The sequence below is a fragment of the Camelus bactrianus genome, chromosome 6 (assembly GCF_048773025.1).
Source record: "Camelus bactrianus isolate YW-2024 breed Bactrian camel chromosome 6, ASM4877302v1, whole genome shotgun sequence".
Classification (NCBI taxonomy): Eukaryota; Metazoa; Chordata; class Mammalia; order Artiodactyla; family Camelidae; genus Camelus; species Camelus bactrianus.
In genome coordinates this window covers 32,501,649-32,523,696 of record NC_133544.1, presented here as the reverse complement: position 1 = coordinate 32,523,696, position 22,048 = coordinate 32,501,649, and the positions used below count along the sequence as shown (strand labels likewise).

General features: G+C 41.6%; 2 protein-coding genes across 7 annotated transcripts in view; both read left to right on the top strand.

The window, feature by feature from the left end:
* The first annotated feature begins 790 nt into the window (after positions 1-790).
* On the top strand, positions 791-3,551 carry HSPA2 (heat shock protein family A (Hsp70) member 2). Its single transcript, XM_010962261.3, has one exon. The coding sequence runs from the start codon at positions 1,075-1,077 to the stop codon at positions 2,983-2,985; it is 1,911 nt and encodes a 636-aa protein (XP_010960563.1). The 5' UTR covers positions 791-1,074; the 3' UTR covers positions 2,986-3,551.
* Positions 3,552-8,173: 4,622 nt separating this feature from the next.
* PPP1R36 (protein phosphatase 1 regulatory subunit 36) overlaps positions 8,174-22,048 on the top strand; it is a 32,293-nt gene continuing 18,418 nt past the window's right edge. The window contains exons 1-5 of one of the 6 annotated variants that reach the window (XM_074365394.1): positions 8,174-8,367; positions 9,161-9,225; positions 20,859-20,945; positions 21,472-21,569; positions 21,669-21,735. In XM_074365394.1, coding sequence (XP_074221495.1) covers positions 8,278-8,367; positions 9,161-9,225; positions 20,859-20,945; positions 21,472-21,569; positions 21,669-21,735 — 407 coding nt within the window. In that variant the 5' untranslated portion in view covers positions 8,174-8,277. Of the gene's footprint in view, positions 8,547-9,160; positions 9,226-20,858; positions 20,946-21,471; positions 21,570-21,668; positions 21,736-22,048 lie in introns of all 6 variants that reach the window. The other 5 variants (XM_074365392.1, XM_010962262.3, XM_074365393.1 and 2 more) reach the window with 5 other exon arrangements.

The following is a 22,048-nucleotide window of genomic DNA, read 5'->3' as shown; positions in this document are numbered from 1 at the left end:
GCAGTAGAGAGAACAGGGAGGTGAAACTACGAAGCTTTGCATGGCAGGACAAGCAGGGGGAATGGAAAGCGAGGTACATAAAGTTTGTAAACACTGGGACGACGAGCTGCAACCACTCCCCGGCCTCCCATTCTGCAGGCCGCCTGGCGAGCGACGCGGAAAAACAGCCGGCCTCCCCGGACGCTCTTCCGGGCTCTTGCTGTCCCCCTACCCCCGTCAGGCTGATTTTAACCAACGCTCACACCCACCGGGACGCTGAGCGCGCAAAATAAATTTCCAGGAGGCCGACCGCTCATCCTAGAAATTTCTCTGTCATTTCTTTTTGTTCCCGCCCGGAGGTAGCCGCCCTCACGCCAAGGCCACGCCAACGCCCACGGCTCCGCAGGAAGAAAAAAAGCCGGCTCTGGCCCTATTCCCTCGATGGAACCGACTCAGAATGAACTGTCCCGCCCCCGAGAGCTAGGTTAGCTGGGACACTGGGCACTACACAGCAATTCAGACTTCAAGAACTGACCGAACTACCTAGACGGCTACCCTCTCCGGGCTATCTTTCAGCGCCTCCCGCCCGCGCCACGCCCCAGCCCTTCCTGCCCCACCCAACTTGGGCGTCCGCGCTGCTCATTGGCCTTGTTTCCTGCCAATCCACCGGACGTCGACGAACCCCGTCTTAGGAAAGGCAAAAGCGCGCACACCTGGCCGGGGGCGCGAGCCTAACGCCCCCAAGCTGCGGGCCGCGGGGTACACTAGGGAGGGGCTTTATTTGCATAACGGCCGCCCCTCGCGTCCTTGCGCAGGCCGGGGTCCCGCCCCTCACCCAGCTAGAAATCTGTTGGGCGGTAGGCGGGTCATTCCGACCCAGGGAAGCCTGTGGCGGGCGGTCCCGGGAGCGGATTGGTTCTGGGAGTTTTCAGAAGGCGGCAGGAAGGCAACTATAAGAGCCGGGAGCTGAGAGAGGGGAGCGGGAGACGCTGGTTGCGCTCGCGGTGTTGGGTGTGAGGCGACCGTTAGTTGAGGCCGCGGATTTTCTGTCCCAGGTGTTCTCGTCTAACGTCGCTTGCCTGTCTTTCGGTCAGGATGTCTGCCCGCGGCCCGGCTATCGGCATCGACCTGGGCACCACCTACTCGTGCGTGGGGGTCTTCCAACATGGCAAGGTGGAGATCATCGCCAACGACCAGGGCAACCGCACCACCCCCAGCTACGTGGCCTTCACCGACACCGAGCGCCTCATCGGCGACGCTGCCAAGAACCAGGTGGCCATGAACCCCACCAACACCATCTTCGACGCCAAGAGGCTGATCGGACGGAAGTTCGAGGACGCCACAGTGCAGTCGGACATGAAACACTGGCCATTCCGCGTGGTGAGCGAGGGAGGGAAGCCCAAAGTGCAGGTGGAGTACAAGGGAGAGATCAAGACCTTCTTCCCCGAGGAGATCTCCTCCATGGTCCTCACTAAGATGAAGGACATCGCCGAAGCGTACCTGGGGGGCAAGGTGCAGAGCGCGGTCATCACGGTCCCGGCCTATTTCAATGACTCGCAGCGCCAGGCCACCAAGGACGCGGGCACCATCACGGGCCTCAATGTGCTGCGCATCATCAATGAGCCCACAGCGGCGGCCATCGCCTACGGCCTCGACAAGAAGGGCTGCGCCGGCGGCGAGAAGAACGTGCTCATCTTCGACCTGGGCGGCGGCACCTTCGACGTGTCCATCCTGACCATCGAGGACGGCATCTTCGAGGTGAAGTCCACAGCCGGCGACACTCACCTGGGCGGAGAGGACTTCGATAACCGCATGGTGAGCCACCTGGCGGAGGAGTTCAAGCGCAAGCACAAGAAGGACATAGCACCCAACAAACGCGCGGTGCGCCGACTCCGCACCGCCTGCGAGCGCGCCAAACGCACCCTGAGCTCTTCCACGCAGGCCAGCATCGAGATCGACTCACTTTACGAGGGCGTGGACTTCTACACGTCCATCACCCGCGCCCGGTTTGAGGAGCTCAACGCTGACCTGTTCCGCGGGACCCTCGAGCCGGTGGAGAAGGCGCTGCGCGATGCCAAGTTGGACAAGGGCCAGATTCAAGAGATCGTGCTGGTCGGCGGCTCCACTCGCATCCCCAAGATCCAGAAGCTGCTGCAGGATTTCTTCAACGGCAAGGAGCTGAACAAGAGCATCAACCCCGACGAGGCGGTGGCCTATGGAGCCGCAGTGCAGGCTGCCATCCTCATCGGGGACAAGTCCGAGAACGTTCAGGACCTGCTGCTACTCGACGTGACCCCGTTGTCGCTGGGCATCGAGACGGCTGGCGGCGTCATGACTCCACTCATCAAAAGGAATACCACGATCCCCACCAAGCAGACGCAGACCTTCACTACCTACTCAGACAACCAGAGCAGCGTGCTGGTGCAAGTGTACGAGGGCGAACGGGCCATGACTAAGGACAATAACCTGCTGGGCAAGTTCGACCTGACCGGGATTCCCCCGGCGCCCCGCGGGGTCCCCCAGATAGAGGTCACCTTCGACATCGACGCCAATGGCATCCTCAACGTCACCGCCGCCGACAAGAGCACCGGTAAAGAAAATAAGATCACCATCACCAACGACAAGGGTCGTCTGAGCAAGGACGACATTGACCGGATGGTGCAGGAGGCGGAGCGGTACAAGTCGGAAGATGAAGCCAATCGCGACCGGGTCGCGGCCAAAAACGCCGTGGAGTCCTATACCTACAACATCAAGCAGACGGTGGAAGACGAGAAACTGAGGGGCAAGATTAACGAGCAAGACAAAAACAAGATCCTCGACAAGTGTCAGGAGGTGATCAACTGGCTTGACCGAAACCAGATGGCGGAGAAAGATGAGTATGAACACAAGCAGAAAGAGCTCGAAAGGGTGTGCAACCCCATCATCAGCAAACTTTATCAAGGCGGCCCTGGCGGCGGCGGCGGTTCTGGAGCCTCCGGGGGACCGACCATCGAGGAAGTGGATTAAACTTGCACTCGAGTCAGCGTAAACCTCTTTTCCTTTGTATTTTCTTTTTCCTTTTGTTTTTGTTTCTTCTTTGAAATGTCCTTGTGCCAAGTAAGAGATCTATTGTTGGAAGGCTTTTTAGCCCGGTGTATGCATATGAAAGGAAAGGTGCAACAACTTAGTTTAATTAAAAAGGTTAGTTCTAAAGTTTGCTTTTTAAAAACATTATTTGAGGTTTCTCTTTAATGCATTTTGCGTGTTTGCTGACTTGAGCATTTTTGGTTAGCTTAGTTTGTGCATGGAGATTTGAGATGGGAAACCTGAAGCTTGCACACGTGTTCTGTGAAAGCTTGGTAACAGTATATAGAAGCTTGAATTGTTTATTTTTATGTACTACTTTCTGAGGAAAGTGAACACTAGTAACGTTAAGGATGGGCATATTTTTTGAAGCAAATGCATAAATACAAATTTTAAAGTAAAGTTGAAATTGATCTCAAAATTACTGTCTTTTGAGTTTTCAATTTTCCCTTCTTACTGTTTTACTCATGTTGATCTCTAAATAAATACGTTATTAGTATAAGGTGAAATTTATCTAACTCAGTTTTGTCTAATTCTCAGATAAGGTTCCTGCTTTGAATTACCAGCAACTTAAGGGGAGAAGATCTGGATAAACTTTCCCCTTATTTTAATACAGAAACCAGACTGTGGTCTGATAGTGTTCAAACTCCTAAGGCTTGGCTCCAGTTTTCAAGTGAAAATCCACCTGAAAAGTCCAGCAAAGTACATTCCAGGGTTAAGTATAAAATGATCTCTAAACTAACAAAACCTGGGGCAGGAATTGTTTTCTGATAAGAGCCTAACATACTAAGAAACAAGTTGCTTTCTGTTAACATACAGGTGCCTGAAACAAAAGCCAGCAGGCAAATATTAAAGCCACTTAATATTGAGTCCAAATTTAGTCAAACTTGTGTTAACTTTAATTTTCTAGTGAAACAGCTCTGATTTTAGGGCAAATTCCATAAGTATGTTTCCAGCAGTTTTAATTACTTGCAGGGCAGTGGGGAAATAATATAGATTCTTTTTTCTGATTGGAGAATCAATGCTTTTTCAATACCTGCCTTAAATCACTGGAATAGATTTCTGTTTTCAAAAGACAAACTACAAGATAGTCTTGTATTTTTGTTAATATACAACTTGTCCATTTTCCAGTATTTCCGATTTGAGATTGTTAAATATAGGTATATTGCAGCCTTTTGGGATCCACTGTCCTGGGCTTAAGCTTTAAAATCCGTGGGAGAAGAGGGTTCATGTTTATTTTTATATTTTAGTGGAATGACACATCTGCTTTGTTATGATTTATTCTCTTTAAGAAGAATGTGGGAGAAATTCAGTAAAGCTGATTGGAAAATGCATAGTTAACCTAATGTTTTCATCACACAGACATTTTAATATCTCCTTCCAAATGATGTAGATTTACTTCATGTTGTTCATAAGATAACAGTGAATTATAGAAGTTAATATTTAATTTCATAGTGTACCTATCTATATCATGCAGAGATTAATTTTTGAAATAATATAAAAACTGGAGGAAAAAAGTAACCTAAAAATATTGGGCTTTGGCAGCGACTCTCACACAAGAGCTGACTCTTATGTACACACAGAACTTTTTTTTTTTTAGCAAGTCTCATTTGGGTGGGAGAGGAAGATAAGAAGGCAGTTGTGAAGTTGCTTCAAAATAAACTTTTTTTTTTTTTTTAAGTAATTGCTATTTACACTTAGAAAGCTGACGATAACTTGAGTTTTCCAGTGCTGATGCCACGTTGATGGAAAGTTTTCAGCAAGGAGGCATTAAGGGTATCTCATTGACTGCAGATAGCATCACATAAATATTTGACAAACTACCATGTTACTAACAGAATCAGGTAGTCAGGAACCTCAGAGTGACAGTTAACATGAGTTTTTACCAAGATACTTGTTCTGTTAACCTTTTATGAGTCCTTTATTTGTTGAAAGTGTTTATCCCTTGCTCTAACTTCAAAGTATAATGGAGTCTTTATATAAGTGCAATTAGGTATTAGTATTACTCATTTTAGACCTATCTTTAGAAGAGATTAGTTTCTAGTATTGGAAAAGTATTGGAAAAATGATCCATGGCCTGGCCTCTGATAACTTGCTATAACACTAACATCAATCTATGTAGAGACTTCAGTTTCTTTTATTTTGAAAAGTAATTTGTAAAACTCCTGGCCTTCTTGAGTGTTTTTATTCTAGCTTCTCAAATTTGCCTAGATCTGAATATTGCTAAGATAAAGCCACCAAAGTAGCCTTTCACTGTTTCCAGGGATCAGTTGAAACTGGTAACTTGGTAACTCCTGGGTACTCCTTAGCAGATGTTAGATCAGTATAGTCAAATGACAATGGAAAAAGTACTTGATGTTAGGATGAGGCTAAATTACAGTTTAAAGATTAATTAGCATCATTTGAACTTAAAAGTAGTGTTATGCTAGGGACTAGTGGTCATGACTAAAGCTAATGCAATACATATAGGATGCTAAGGGATCGAAAAAGTACTTTTCTCAGAATTCTTACCTAAATGTCTGATTAACATAGTTGTCCTTGTTTTGAGGCATAAATTTAGACACCTGTCAAAATAAGACATACCAGGTTGTTTATTGTATTTGGGATATGTGAGATTTCAAAACAAGCTTATTCTAAATTTGAAATATATAATGGAAATTAATTAAAACTTGACTTGTACATTAGGAGATATTAGTGCTATTTACATCTTTAAACTTAACATGCCTAATAGGATCTTTATCATCTATTCAATATGACAGGGGGACTTAACAAGAATTTCTTTATCCTATGTGTAATCTTAGACATGAGTATAACCTGACTACCTAGATGAAATCAAAAGATCTCTTTTTATGAAGCTCAAATACTGGGCCACGATAAGGTATTCACCTATTTTCAATTGAATGTTGTTTATAAAAGTTGTATTATGAGACATGTTACCCTTGTTTTTGAACACTGGAATTAAATTGAAGTTTTAAAGAATCTCAAACCCATACATCACAATTGCTAAGGGAATATATATGTTTAGGTTAAGGAACAACAGGAATATTCAATTACTTCTGTTTATTTCATATATAAGTAGGTATGAGAAAACTGTTATGGAAGACTATCTTTAAGCATTAAAATTAGATACAGAATTCAAATCCTTGAAAAATTATGGATCTTTAGAAAAAAGAGCGCAGTATTTATTCTTGATATAGCTCTTGAAATGGAAATATTTTAGGGTGTATGTATTTCTGAAATGCAGTAGGCTGATACTGTTGTAATATCTTTCCCTTAGAACAAATGAAGTCATAGGCTCTTTTCCTCCACCCCTTTCAGTATAGATCAGGTTGTGAATTGAAGATTGGGGAAATAAGCAACAGAAAATGGAGATGATAATTCAAATACTGGCATAGCTGTTTCCTTACATGTCAGTATTTAAAGGTAGAATTATAACTTTGAAAACTAATCCATTATGACTTTTTCATAGTATAAGTATGCATTATATCCAGTTAATATTTGGGGCCTTAAATCTGACACCAGCAACTTAGTTCTATGACCTTAGACATTTCTCTGAATTAGGCACACACACACACAAATCTTTCCCTCACAGGACATTTGGAATTATTAAATATTTAGACAGCATCTTTATCCCTATTTAAAGCATGATGATTTTTTTAAAGGAAAATTATTTCCATTTTAGATTGTGAGTTTCTAATGTCATTAAAAAAACCTAGTTGGCGAAAAAAAATCTAAGAAATGATTGAATCACGTTTAAAATAATGATTTAGAGCTATGAAAACAATCATTTAGTCTCTCTTTGATAGTGTCTGGTAGTGAGACAAAAATAAAAGTTGGTTCCTTCAGAGGTATCAAAGATTTCCTTTAAATATTATGTCCCTCTAGCACATGTTTATGTAGGTCATTGTTTTGAGTCCTTAATTCTTTTATTTTTACCTTAGTATACTGTATATTAGACAGCCCAAAGTAAAACAAGGTAAGGTGTAAAAGATGTTTGGTTTTCTATTAAAATTTCTTCACTCACTGAGATAAAGGGAAGAGGCTGCCTGAACGTTTGGTGAATGGGTCCCATTCAGAGTCCTTGATAGCTCTCAGGTGCTTCTGGAGCTTCAGCTCAGTATTTCCCCAGGTTCCCACCCCATGTTATATACAGTGCTAGGTGAGAAGCTTTTGGTGACTGAGATATTTTGGTGACATCTTTTCAAGTGAGTCATCTTGATATAAGCCAGCCTTGAAGCCACAGCGTCAAAGCAGCACTGCCAGTATATAGGTGGGTTTCCTTGTATTTGAGCCAACTGGAACAGCTAGACAGTAGACTCAAGTGAGTGGAACATAAATCTAGGAGATTACAGTTTTATACCATGGTGACCAGATTATGTTTTATCAAGTAGTGAGACTGGGACGGTGGGGGTAGGCAGAAGCAGATCTATTGCTATATTTTAAAAGCTAAGTACACAATCATCAACTAATTACTGAGCAACCATTTAATGCTAATTAAGCCTTGGGGTAAAACAAGAATGTATTAGGCATTCCCAATCATGTAGTGTCATCTAGCATTGCTTACATCAATGTTGGAAGGGGAAAAAAAATACCAACCAGAATCTGCATATCAACTCAGCTGCAAGAAGAAATTACAAGACATGATTTGAAAAGTGTAAATGTAGAAATGTCAATTGACTACCCATAGACACAAATTTCTTTGAGCAAAGCTAATTCTGAGTACTTATTAATGGTGCTGCTTTACACACATTACTCCTTAAAAATTCACATAACCCCTCTTTGAATATCTTCAGAAGCGAGGTCGGTGTTGTCTAGCCCTAGGTTCCACATCTAAGTTATGCAACAGAACCAAGTTCTTAAAACCTTATTTCCACTCTTCCTCCCCTTCCGCCCCGCCACTCCCATCAACCTAGTCCCAACCTGGATTTGAACTTAATTTAGTGCTATTAAAGTTTGGAAGAAAGGGAATCCTCTCTATGGAACTGAATCTAGTTATTCTAATTAAAAACAAAAAAACAGTGAAGTGGTTTACTTCACGGTGGAAAGGAACGAAGAACTGAACCCTAAAGAAAGAAACCCCGGGCAGCTTTGCTGTGAGGCGCCAGTGAGCCGCCACAGCAAAGACTGTCAGAAGGGGCGGGAGCGACGCCAGGCCGGCCGCCAGCCCGCGGAGGAAGCAGGGCCCGCCCTCGGCCGCCGTTTCCCGCGCCCGCGGACGGTTGCCTCCGCGACGCTATGAGGCGGCTTGCGGAACACCACGTACCTTGTGCCCGAGTTTTGTTCGAGGAGGCGGCGGTTGGACGCGCGGGCGGCCCTCACCCGGATGTAAGTGCAGCCCGGGCCGCCTCCACCCGCGCGCGGTGGAAAAGCCGCCCTGCGGCGCCGGACCGGGCTCGGTGGTCCGCGCCCTCCATCCCCTCCCTAGGAGGGGCGCCGCCCTAGCCCCGGGCGAGCCGCACACAGGGAGACGGGGCATAGTTGTCTACGGAAGCCAAACGATGGAGGTGTGTTCAGCAAACGGTCAGAACTGAATTCCGGCTCCCCGCGTAGATATCTAGATATACGAAACTACCCCCTCACCCCCTCTAATTGATTGATTGCAAAATAAATAGACCTCCTGCGGAGGAAGCCGCCCTGCGGTGGGAGGGGTACCCCGAAAGGAAAGGCTCCGGACTCGTAGCGCCCGCGTCTTGGAAGGGGTAAACTTGACTTCGCCCACGGCTCTGAAGGGCAGGGGCAGGGTTACCAGGCTCCTGTTAGGAGTATCTAACCCCTCTGAACAGTTGAGGCTGCCTTGAGCACCAGATTATTGTCTGAGTCCCAATAATCAGTAAATTGTTATGATGAGCTTTGAGGTAGTGCAGGCTGAGTGAAGATTCCTTCCTTCTCTTCCTTTCTCCCCTACTTTCCTCCCTCCCTTCCTTTTTTTCTGTTGAAACATCACCTAAAAACAATAAAAAGATAAAATCCTAGGTTCAAGTTAAGAAAAGTTTAATATCCTACATCTTTACTGAATAGAGTTAAAGAGCAACTAGTGGGAAGTATTGTTAAAAGTTCACTGTGACTTGTGGATTGTAAATTGAACCTTTATTTTTGCTGTGATCATTTCATTTTACAGCATTTGGGATTACGGTTAGGGATGTGGTACTGGAGAGATGAAACCAGGAGTCTTGAATTCAGAAGGTAATTTTAATAAGACTTTATTATCACTTTTATGAAAATTACATATGCTTGAGGTAAAAAAAAAATCAAGCAATACCGAGGAGTATAAAGAATAAAATCACTATCTGCTGAAATCCCACTGTCTAGAGATAACCATTTTGGTGACCAGCCTTCCATGTATCACTTTCTGATAACATTTGTCAACTGCTTCTCATGTACCAGACACCGTGTTAATCAGTTTGCCAACCCTTTGAAACTGCTGCATGTTAATCCACTTTTACAGGTAAAGAAACCGATGTCAAAGGGTTAAGTAGTTTGAGGAAAACTAAGTGACTTGACCAAATCACACAGCTCAAAGGTGACTAAGATGATTTAAACCTAGGTCTATTGGGGTCAGAGTCCATATTCTTAATGACTTTATAAAATTGCCTTTTTGAGTTATAGAAATGGAGTTTTACATTAATGGGACCATATTACATCTGCTGCCACAGACAGTAATTTTTACAAGGTAAATTTATTAGATAGAAAAACTAATTTTAATTCTCTATTGGGAGAATAATGGCTCTATTAAAGAGTGTATCGCTAACCTAAGAATACTAACCGTTAACCAGCTATGCACCTATTATGTCTCAGACACTCGTATATTTTTCTGATTCTTAAAACAGCCATGGAAAGTGAGGGTTAATATCTCCATTTCATAGATGAAGAAACAAGGCTCAGGGAGTAATTGAACCAAAGTCATTCAGCCAGTAAATAGCAGAAGGACATTTTGAACCAAGATTTATCTGATGCCAATATCTTTTCCGCTGTATACACTGTCTTCCTCTGCTAGACTGTAAGCCCTCAATGGCAGGAACTGTTTTAGTCATCTTCATATCTTGGAGCCACCCACAGAACTTCACAGAATAGGCATGTACCAAATGTTTATTGAACAACCAACTAGATTCAAGCACTGGGCCAAGTAGAAGGCTAATTGCAGGAGGATTAAAGATAGTTATCTGGGTAAGAAACAGTGAGAGTCAGAACTAAGTCCATGTGGGAGGACTAGAGAGAAGGATGCAGGACTAAGAAACACTTAGGTGATGAAACTGACAGTCTATTCGGGTAGAATTGATAGATATAGTGCCTGGATGTGAAGGGAGATTGAGAAGTGGGTGCTTGAATTGATTCCCTGATGTCTGGCTTGGGTGATTGGGTGGCTGGAATTGCCTTTTACCCACATACAGAATAAAAGGCAAAACTGGTGTTGTGTTTGAGGATGCTATGGTGTGCTCACATGGACACATCTCAGGCTGCTGGACAAATGGGATTGGAGCTCAGGAAGGGAATTGGCTATGCAGACGTAACTTATAGTTACATTATAAATATAATGAAATATTTACTGTCAACTAAACATAAATAAAGGCTAAGCCATTACATTAGAATCAAAATTGAAAGCTTATATTTCATAGAATACGTATTTCAGTGTTTGAGTAATCTGTCATGTCCAAAGCAGTGGTTGCAATTTTTGTTCTCAGGTAGGTCACAGAAGATTCTGCGAGTAGCTCCTAAAACATCACATTCAGTGAGTGTGAGATAGTGAGAAAGACATCAAGATAGCTTTGGGGTTAGACAGCAAGATAATCACAGGAGTCAAAATACATGTTAAAGCACAAGAAAATGTAGGTATGAATTTCTAGTGCCAACTTTTCCTTTCCTCAGTCTTCATATATTTAAAGGCCATTTCAGTCCTCTCTTTTTATGATGAAAATCGGACCATACTTTTTGCTTACTGATCTTCTTTGTAAATGTAGTTCATTTGTAATATTTTTCAAGCTAATTTTCATCACTAATCTAATAACCACCTACCCAAGTGGCACTATTTCCTGTATGAGCCTACCAACAAATTCACAAATATCAGTTTCACACTGACTTTCTTTTTCAAAAACATTCATATTCATAAATCAGAGTTTCTTTGGGTTTGTTACCAAATTATTCTTTAAATTGGCTCGATTGATTTCCACTAATTTTGTAGAATATGCATGGGATGATATAATTTAAAAGGTAGATTGTATGACATAATGTTAAACAAAAAAAGACCAGATACAAAAATGTAAGTATTGTGTGATTCCATTTATAAGACAGTTTAAAATAATAGACATAAAGGAACTGTGATGATAGAGTTCAGAATAGTGGTTACATTTGGGGGACTATCAATTGGCAGGGATGGGGGAAGTTATAAGAGAACCTTCTGAGGTGTTGGAAATGGACTATATATTGATCTGGGTGGTGGTTACCTGGATATATACGTAGTAAAAAATTCATCAAGCTGTCCACTTAAGATTTATACACTTTACTACATATAAGCTATACCTCAATTTAAAAAGCAAAACAAAAACAAATGAGCCCAAACTCCAGACTGTGTAAAGTACACAAATTGGGGGTAGTTAGGAAAGATGAGGAAAGGAGTACCATGAAGAATAGATGAGGGGCCACCCTTCCATGGTGGAGCTGCTTTGTGTTTGAGCAACTCAGTGTGGTGAGGGTGAGTATCAGGATTACCTTGGGAGTCCAGCTAGTAAGGACGATGCTAAGGAAGAGGAAAGCAGACTTCTGTAGGTTTTAGGCCAGAGTTAGCGTTTGGATTTGTTGGAAAGGTAGGTACTGATTCCCTTTTAAAGTCAAAGCATGTCCCAACACACATTAAAATGTAGGTTTGAAGTCAGAGAGGACTTATGACCTGGAACATGCTCTTTTTTCAGAGACAATGCTGCAGACACTTATGTCATCCCAATTCATGGCAATGAGACAGGGCAGAGGCAGAGAAGGTGGAGAGGAGACAGTGGTCAGGATGGGAGCTGCAGAGGTGAAGGCCTATTCAGTCACTGCTCTCATACCCGGTTCTGTTCAGTATCACATCACAAACCTTTACAGGCATACATGATGGGGTTGTATCTGTGCTCTACGGCATGGGAGCATGGAAGGGCGAGATTAGAACTAGGGAGACGAGACAATTATGCAACAGTCCGAAGGGGAGATGGAGACTTGCAGAAGAACAGAGAGTCAAAGAGTCATTCTAGAGGCAACTTGGAGATAAATCCAGTCTTGTGTACAGAGGGAATAGCTAGTGAGACTAGCTGTGAGACAGAGAGAGAAGGCAAGAATGTCTGGGTCACTGAGTGGGTGATGATATTGTCCATTGAGATAAAGGTGGAAGAGCCCGTATGTTTATGGAAGGGGTAAAGGTAACAAGTTTACTTTTTCAAATGTGCAGAGTTTGAGGTATAGTCATCCCTCAGTATCTGAAAGGGATGGTTCCAGGACCACCCCACAGATACCAAAATCCACAGATGCTCAAGTCCCTTCTATGAAATGACACAGTACAGTCAGCCGTCTGTATCTGCGGGTTACGCAACTGAGGATAGAGAGGGCAGACTGTCCCTGCCTGTGAAACCTCCAGGTCAAGAATTCAATAAGCAGGGGTTTGGCATTCATGAGAGTAGCTGGTGCTAAATTACAGTGGGAAGTGAAATGACAGTGGCCTAGAGAATACCTACTTTAAAAATTATGAAATAAGTTTTTTCAATCATATTACTTTAGAAATCAGAAAATACCATTAAGCAAAAACAAATTAAAAAAGCTTTACAATCCCACACAGAACGAGTATAGCTGTTAACATGTAACATTTATTGTATAGTTCCAAATCTTCCTCTCTGTGTGTGTACACACACATACGTTTTTAACTTACTATATTCTGCATTTACATATCTATTTTTCTCATTACAAAGTTGCACACAATTACTGAAAAACAAGTACATACATAAATGTACAAACTAGGAGGTGAAGTTTTTGCCAAGTTCTACCCCCAGAAACCACCAATGCACCAATGTTAAGGGTTACCATTGAACCAACGTTCAACATACTGGTTATATTTATTTTACATCCTGTGACTGATAATTCCAATATCTGAAGTTTGCACACTGTAGGTCTGATTTTGTTGCCAGTTTTTTTTTTCTAGCATTATTTAACATTAAAAAAATATATAAACATTTTAAACTTTTTATATTGGAAGATTTCAAAGAAAAGTAGGGAGAATGGGATAATGAACCCCAATGCACCCATGGCACAGCACCAACAATCATTAATTAAGGTTAACTTCATATCATCTATACCCTCTTCTACTCTACCCCTGATTATTTTGAAACAAATTCCAGATATTTCACCTGCAAATATTTCAGTATGTATGTCAAAAAAATAAGCTCTCTTAAAAACTAAATTCCTATTTACATGCCTAAAAATATAAATAGTAATTTCTTAACATTGTCACATATTCAGTTTGTATTCAGATGTCTCCTATTGTCTAATATATATATATAATTGAAGTATAGTTGATTTACAATGTTGTGTTAGTTTCTGGTGTACAGCATAGTGATTCAATTATACATTTATATGTATTCTTTTTCATTATAAGTTATTATAAGATATTGAATATAGTTCCCTGTGCTATACAGTAGGACTTTCTGGTTATTGTCTAATATTTTTAAAGTTTGTTCCAATCAGGATCCGCATAATCTTCTCCTTACATTACAGTTTGCTACATCTCTGAATCAGTGTGCACCTCTTAAGGTTTTGATAGGTATCTTCACGTGATTCTCAGGAATAGCAGACAAGTGAAGAAAGAGGAGCTAGCCAAAGAGAAAGCATGATTAGAAGTGTTGGAGTTAAAACCCTGAGACACAAAGGGCTTCAAAGGTAAAATAAGAAAGGGAATTGGAGTGGGGAGTGGTCAGCAATGTCAGATGCTAAAGAGAGCTCAGGGTGGGGCAAATACTGAGAAGAATCCTTTGGATTTAACAAGAGATCACTGGGGTCCTAGGTGAGGAGCAGTTTCAGGAGGGCAGTGGAGTAGAAATCAGATAATAGTAGCTTGCAGAGAGAATCTGAGATAAAGAGGAGAAACAAGCAAAAATAGTATCTCTTATCAGTAAGTTTACCAGTGAGAAAGGAAAGAGGTAGTAGCCTTTAGGGGACCCAGTACTAAGGGAAGGGGGTTTTTGTCGCTGGTTTTGTCATAAAGGTAGGAAAATCCCAAGTCTGGGGAGCAAGAATAGAAGAGAAGGAATTGGGAATGGGATCAAGCGTGCGGATTAGCTTTTCCACTGAGTGTGGTGGGAAGGAAGTGATACAGACAGGAAAGCCTGGGAGTTTGAAGGTACAGGAAGATATATCTATGCTGCTCTTCTTACTGAAAATAAACCAGACCCTTCCAGGCTACCGTTGTAAGGAGAATCTTTTGGTAGCAGTGCTCCTGACACTGACTCTTGCCCCTGAGACTGCTGCTCCCTTCAGGTCTCACTCATCAGTAACTGCCACCACAGCCACCTGGGATGGAACCGGGGCTGAGGAAAACTGTTCATCCAAGGGCCCTGACCCAGTACCCAAATGGGGTCATTATCTGAAGCCAGGGGAGGTGATATCCAAGACCTGAGGAGGAGAAAGAGTTGGGAAGGTGAATGGAGATTGGGTTGGGGAGGAGGAGTGTGTATTCCTGGCAGAAAGAACAGCATGTGCCGAGGCCCAGACATATCTGAGACTGCAAGGAGTTCAGTAGGCTGAGTACAGAGTTCCAGGCGCGTGTTAAAGAGATGAAGTAGAGGTTTTAAACCAGGGCAAGATCATGAGAGGTCTTGCATACCATGCTGAAGAATTTGAACTTTATTCAGAGGGCACAGGGGAGCCATCAAAAGGTTTTAAACAGGGAAGTAAATTGTGATGAGAACCACATCTTAGGAAAATGACTCTGGCTGCAGCTTGGAAAGTCTTGGAGGGAGACAAGACTGGAGGCAGGGATATCAGTGAAGAAGCAGTTGCGGAAATTCAGTTGACAGGTGATGGTGGCTAAAGTTAAGATGGTGACAATGGGAAGAGAGGGAAGCAGTCAAGTTCAAGATATATTAAGGAATTAAGTGATTAGTGGGTTGTGAGGGCTAAGGGTATGGAGGAATCAAGGATAGACACTGTTTTCTGGCTTGGGTGCCTGGTGGATGGTGGTACCCATTTGCTGAGATGGGGAAGTAGGAGTAGGGACTACAGATTAAAAGGGGAATTAGTTCACTTTTGGACATGCTGTGTTTGAAGTGTCTGTCGGATGCCCAAGCGGAGGTGTCCAATAGGCATATGGATCAATTCATAAGTCTGGAGAAAGATCTGAACCTTATATATAAATTTGTGAATTATCGGTATTAGTAGAGTAGATGAAATTACTCACAGGAAGTGTGAAGAATAATCAGACACAACCTTGAGAAAGGCCCTCATGCAGGGAGCATGCCTGGGTGAAGGAGCTTCTGAAGGAGTCTAAGGAAGAGCAGCTGGAGTTGGGGGCTGGAGGGAATTAAGCGTGTCATGAATCCAGATAATCTGCTTTACAAAGTAACAGCTTGATCTCAGCGGTGTTCAAATTCTATCTTGTCAATTTAAGACCCTGGAAATCCCTTCTAGGGTTTTAATCTTCCTCCACATGAGGTAGACCACATTTTACATCCACTAGCCAACAGGAGTTTGCAGACATCTGTATACTCTCAAATTCAGATCAAGGGAAGATGATCCCTTTCCTCTTCCCCACCTTGCAGTTCCTGGCATCTTTCCTGGATGAATGACAATGGAAAACCTACCCTTGAGAGACCTAATTCCCTACTTACAGGCAGAATTTGACCTTTGCAGATTATACCCTGAGGGGGAATAACTGTATGAGGTTATAACAGCATACCCATCACCTCCATACAAAAAAATGACACACAGTAATGGGCAGAGAAGGCATGATAATTATTTCCTAATAGGCAGTTAGGGAAGAGACAGTGGAGAGTGGTTTGGAGGGAAATGTGGGTTCAAATCCTAGTTTGCCACCTACTAGGTGATTATCATTTGTCAAGTTACTTAGCCTTGTTAATTATCAGTTCCCTTATCTACAAAATGAAATAATAATGCCTTGTGAGGAGTAAATGAGGGTGTTGCATAATTCATCAGCATGCATGCCCATTTCTTCCTTGTTAAAGAGGGAATACCTTTATTCACAAGCCACATCTGGGTTGGCCCACATGACGTGCTTCTCTGTGATACAGTGTCCATAGTCCTGTCCCTTCATGTTTCAAGTGCCCCTGCTCCCAACTGGGGAGAGAACCAGCAGCCTCTGAGTCTTTGCCAAGGTCACTGACTCCCCTGAGGACATACAGTCGAGGAAACTACATGTTGAGAAGCCCCGAACTTCTCTTGTTTTTTATAGCCTAAGAAAAGACTCTAGTGACCACTGAAAACCTCTCACTTGTGTGGAAGCCAAGAGTGGTTCAACCCTCTGCATTTTAGTAATGACTTCCAGGAGAAAACATGACTGCGTTTTCTCATTTATTTCAGGGCAAAGGGAAATGACGTGATTGTGCTGTAATATTAGGAAAGTACATCAACACAGTGTGGTCTGTGATTCTAAATGGGTTGCCAAATTGAAGGGGAGACTATGGAGATTGGAGGAAGGTACAGAACTGGTTTGGGAGCCTATCAGAGGTGCAGTTCAAAGGACAATTTTCAGTTATTACTAGTGATGCTTCTTAAGTTATTCCAAATGTACTGTGGGCATAGGCTGCTTTTAGGGCTATGGCAGGGCACTCACTGGGAGAAGTCCATCTCACTATCTGAATTGGAGGATGACTTCAGTCAAGTGAAAAGCCACCCAGGCAGTGTGGGAAGGCATGTCCACAGGTCAGAAAATAAGGACTAGCGGTTTAGCAGTAAATGCCAGCCTGTTGGCTAAGGGCAGACACTTGCCTGCCACAAATTTCAATCACTGAGACATGGTCAGCCTTTCTGAGCGTTAGTTCTCCTTTAGTAAAACGACAGCCATGTACTAGATGATCTTTTAGATGTCCTCTATCTATGATCTTATGCTTATATAATTATAAGTTCATTTGACTTGGTTCATAGATCTAATCTATAAGATTCCAAATGTATCCTTTCAAATTTCTTATTTTAAGGCTCTCTCATCTCAAATCATCTCAGGCAACTAATAAGGCAGGAAACCTTGAATTATAGGGATGGGACTGAGACAAGGGTAGGAGGGCAGCAATTTCATTTGAAATTAACTGAAATTGGGTGTACCTTTCTTTCATCTTCCAGAGAAGAGAAACCCTGGGAAGGGCTGGTGACCTGAGACTTCTTTAGCCTGGTAGAAAAGTTAACAGTCAATGGCTTGTAAGTGGCCAAAACACTGTGATGATCCAAGGAAGCACTGAAAACAACTTCGTGTTCTTATTTGGGGGCTGTTATATTCAGGAAGGAGGTACTAATCTGCACATTAGACATCCAGCAAGCAGAATGGACTTCAAAGAGTCGTTAGAAAATGTCTAAATGTTTGAGGGATTTGAGCATTTTGTTAGAGGCTATTGAAATGGTCTGTCAATAACCACATACTGTTTCTTCCTATATATCTCTATCAACTTCTTTTTAGGTACACAGATAATAAGTCAGTACATTCTTGTTATTAAAAAAAACACGAATAACACAAAAGTATACAGATGTAGAAGATAGCTCTCTCCATCACTGTGCCACCTCTCTGCCTCCTCTGGTCCCCATCTCTCTTTGGAGGTTGCCACCATCCCCATTTGGTATCCTCTCATTTCTTTTTTCCCACCACCCCCTCAATATTTCAGTATACTCTCTCCCACTAAATACCCAATGCTTGGAGACCAGTGATAAGAAGAGCACAGGAAAGAATGAAAAGTTTAGAAATCACCCACTGACCAACGTGGTGCCAGTGGTCTGAAAGAAACAAAGAAAAATACAGAAAATTGTTCCCTTGAGGTGACATCATGTACATGCTTTTAGATTCTAACCTATTTCACAACCTGAATATTGCCAGGATGCTGGCAAAAACTCCTGAAAGAAGAAAGTACCAAATGGATTAACTTAATTATTTCCAAGGGGAAGTATTTCTCTAAAATAATGAGTTTGTGGATAACCAACCTCAGAAAAAAATTTTAACCATTATTTATTGAAGTATAGTTAATTTGCAATGTTATGTTAGTTTCAGATGTATAGCAAAGTGATTCAGTTTTATATATATATATGTACATTTTTCAGATTCTTTTCCATCTTAGATTATTACAAGAGATTGAATATAGTTCCCTGTGCTATACAGTGGGTCTTTGTTGTTTATTTTATATATAGTAATGTGTATATGTTAATCCCAAACTCCTAATTTATCCCTCCCCCCTACCCTGATTTCCCCTTTGGTTAACTATAAGTTTGTTTTCTATGTCTGTGAGTCTATTTCTGTTTTGTAAATACATTCGTTTGTATCATTTTTTTAGATTCCACATATTAGTGATATCATATGATACTTCTCTTTCTTTGTCTGACTTACTTCACTTAATATTACAATTTCTAGGTCCATCCATGTTGCTGTAGATGGCATTATTTCATTCTTCTTTATGGCTCAGTAATATTCCATTATATATACACCACATCTTCTTAATTCATTCATCTGTTGATGGACATTTAGGTTGTTTCCATGTCTTGACTATTGGAAATAGTGCTGTTGTGAACATTGGGGTGCATGTATCTTTTCCAAATAGAGTTTTCTTTTCATTTTGTTTATGGTTTCCTTTGCTGTGCCAAAGCTTTTAAGTTTAATTAAGTCCCATTTGTTTATTTTTGCTTTTGTTTACATTACTCCAGGAGATGGGTCGGAAAAAATATTGCTGCAATTTATGTCAGAGTCTTCTGCCTATATTTTCCTCTAGGAGTTTTATAGTATTTGGTCTTTTTTTAAAATTAATTAATGGATTGATTGATTTTTTACTGAGTTATAGTCAGTTTACAATGTTGTGTCAATTTCTGGTGTACAACACAATTTTTCAGTCATGCATGAATATATATATTCATTTTCATATTCTTTTTCACCATGAGCTACTACAAGATCTTGAATATATTCCCCTATGCTATACAGTATAAACTTGTTTATCTATTCTGTATATACCTGTTAGTATCTATAAATCTTGAACTCTATAGTATCTGGTCTTACAATTAGGTCTTTAATCCATTTTGAGTTTTTTTTTAATATGGTGTTGAAATTGTTCTAATTTCATTCTTTTACCTGTAGCTGTCCAGTTTTCCCAGTACCACTTATTGAAGAGACTGTTTTTTCTCCATTGTATATTCTTGCCTCCTTTGTTGTAGATTGATTGATGATAAGTGTGTGGGATTTATTTCTGGGCTTTCTATCCTGTTCCATTGATCTGTGTGTATGTTTTTGTGTCAGTACCATACTGTTTTGATTACTATAGCTTTATAGTATTGTCTGAAGTCGTGGACTGATTTCTCCAGCTCTGTTCTTCTTTCTCAAGATTGTTTTGGTTATTCAGGGTCTTTTGTGTTTCCATACAAATTTAACAATTTTTTGTTTTAGTTATGTGAAAAATGCCATTGGTAACTTGATAGGCAGTCAATCCTAGAAAAATTTCAAAGGAAATTCAAAACTGTTATATTGACAAGGAGATGATAAGCGTATATATATGATTAGAGAATGACTGAAGTTTGAGAGAAAGTGCTTCTATTACTATGACTGCATTTAACAGAAGGACATGTACTGTGGGAGAGGTTGAGCTTCTGGATGATATCATCAACATGGCATTGTTTCAGCCAGAAAAATAAAAGACATAATCCACAACATCCACCAAATCAACATGTTTGGTAGACACTACAGTTCTCCCAGAAAATGCACTCTCTGTAAGGCAGGAACCACATCCTGCTGGTCTTCAAAATGCTTTTCTCTGTTTTCCTATTAAACAGTTGCTGAGCTCCTGAGAGCCTGTGCATTGACTCTAATTAGACATCCCTTATTTTCAATGTTACAGCAATGCCTGACACAGAGTATGGCCTCAGTATATATTTACTTGTCACTTAATTGTGCCCGTTGTTAGTTACGCCCGCTATTGCTCAGTAATGCTTTTACAATGACTCTAGAGTGTAAGAAACCTGGAGTTAAGTAAAGGGTCCTGAAACCTTCCTAGAGATAGTTAAGGCTTCTAGAAGAGTCCACAGCTATGACAACGGAGGTGGCTGCTCTGGAGACTGGACTGCCTGGTGGGTAAGCTCATGGCTCTGTGGCTGGAGAACCTGGGCCCCAGTCCTGGCTCTGGCACTTGCTAAGTGATCTTGGTCAAGTTACTTAATCTCTTTCTAAGCTTCAATCTTTCTCATGCATAAAAATTGTAAATATGGTAATATTTTCCTCATAGAGTTGCTGTGAGGGTTGAATGGGATCGTGCTTAAAAGCACTTTGAAGCATAATGAGTACTCAGGAAATAAATTCTTCCAAACCGATCATGAGCTTTCTATTTCGTGTGAAGTTGCTGCAACGTTTTCAGATGGAAATGTTTTGTGTGTGGTGGTGTTCTGGAGGCTACTGATTATGTAGAGGTGGAATATAAAGTCTGAAATTTTAATCTTTTTCTAGATGATTGATCCACATGTAAGTACATGAATTGAGTACTGCTGTGCTTCAAATTCTCTCCGGGACTCCACTCACAATATGTGCTAGTCCTGTGGTTCCATGAGCTATGGTCATGCTATGATCAGTCTTCCCCCAAGAAAAGGTTAAGATCCTAATTTCCTCATTTCTATTACAGTTTTACACCTGCGGTAGAATTCAAGGAAAGAGGAAAGAGAGGCAAAGCAGTTCACTTTGCTGAAATTGATGGTACAGCTTCAGACAGGTAGCTTAACCAACCGCCGCGACAATGTTGCTGAAAGTGCGTCTCAGCAGAATGGCCTAAGCCTCTACCAGTTCTACAAAAATAGCATTCCCATCATCTTAGGTTGAGATGCAAATACCCATCAAGGAAAGAACATGCACTATTTCACAATTATGGTGGGAGTTACAGTTATCCCTGTAAATGTATCCCTGTGATCATTTGGCTATTAGCAAATTTTCAGCTTCTTATACTTTTTAAAAAATCTGAAAATGAAAGCTATGTCATAAATAGATGATTTAAATGATCTATTTAGGGTGAAATTGGTATTTACATTTTATGTCAGGCCTTGTGCATTCCTCCTACCTCTAGCATAGTAAATATAATGTGTAATAAAACTTATTCCAAAATGATCCTACATTAAACAAAACCCATGCGTGACACTCAGACTCTCCTTACTTTACAGTAAACATCTCATGTGCCTCAGGATAGATTAAATACAACTAAAACCTTTCAGAGCTCTACTAGACACCGTTCTATTCCAAAACAGGTTGACAGATAAAAGGTTTGCTTTAAGAGAGGATATGTCAGCCAAAGGCTTAGAGAAACGGAGTCAGCAGGGCAACGTTACACTCCACGATGCTAAATGTGAGTCACTGTTTCATCATCCTTACATGACTTATCTGGTGCCAACCTCTGGGGCAGCTGTTTGTCCCTCTTTCAATTGTCCATCTTCTCTCCTTCCAGTTGTTGCTTTGCTTTTGCTACAAGATACTGAGATGCAGCGTATCTGTTCTTTTTCAACGTTTATGAGGTATGTAATGCTTGTGAGACATTTTAGATCTTTTATCTTTTATTTTGAAGTAATTCCATCTAATTAATGATGGCAAATCTGATTTTTGGAGAAAGGGCTGGCTTTATGCAAGCCAAGCTCTCAGGACTCAGTTTCAGAGACTGAGACCAAAGAGAGGAAGCCAGAAGTCACGGGAGCCCAAAATAAAGTCCCAGGGCAAGGAGTATGGAAAGCACATTGTTGGAGTCCCACTAAGACTGCACTATGTGGGGGAGGATATAGCTTAGCGGTAGAGTGCATGCCTAGCATGCATGAGGTCCTGGGTTCAATCCTC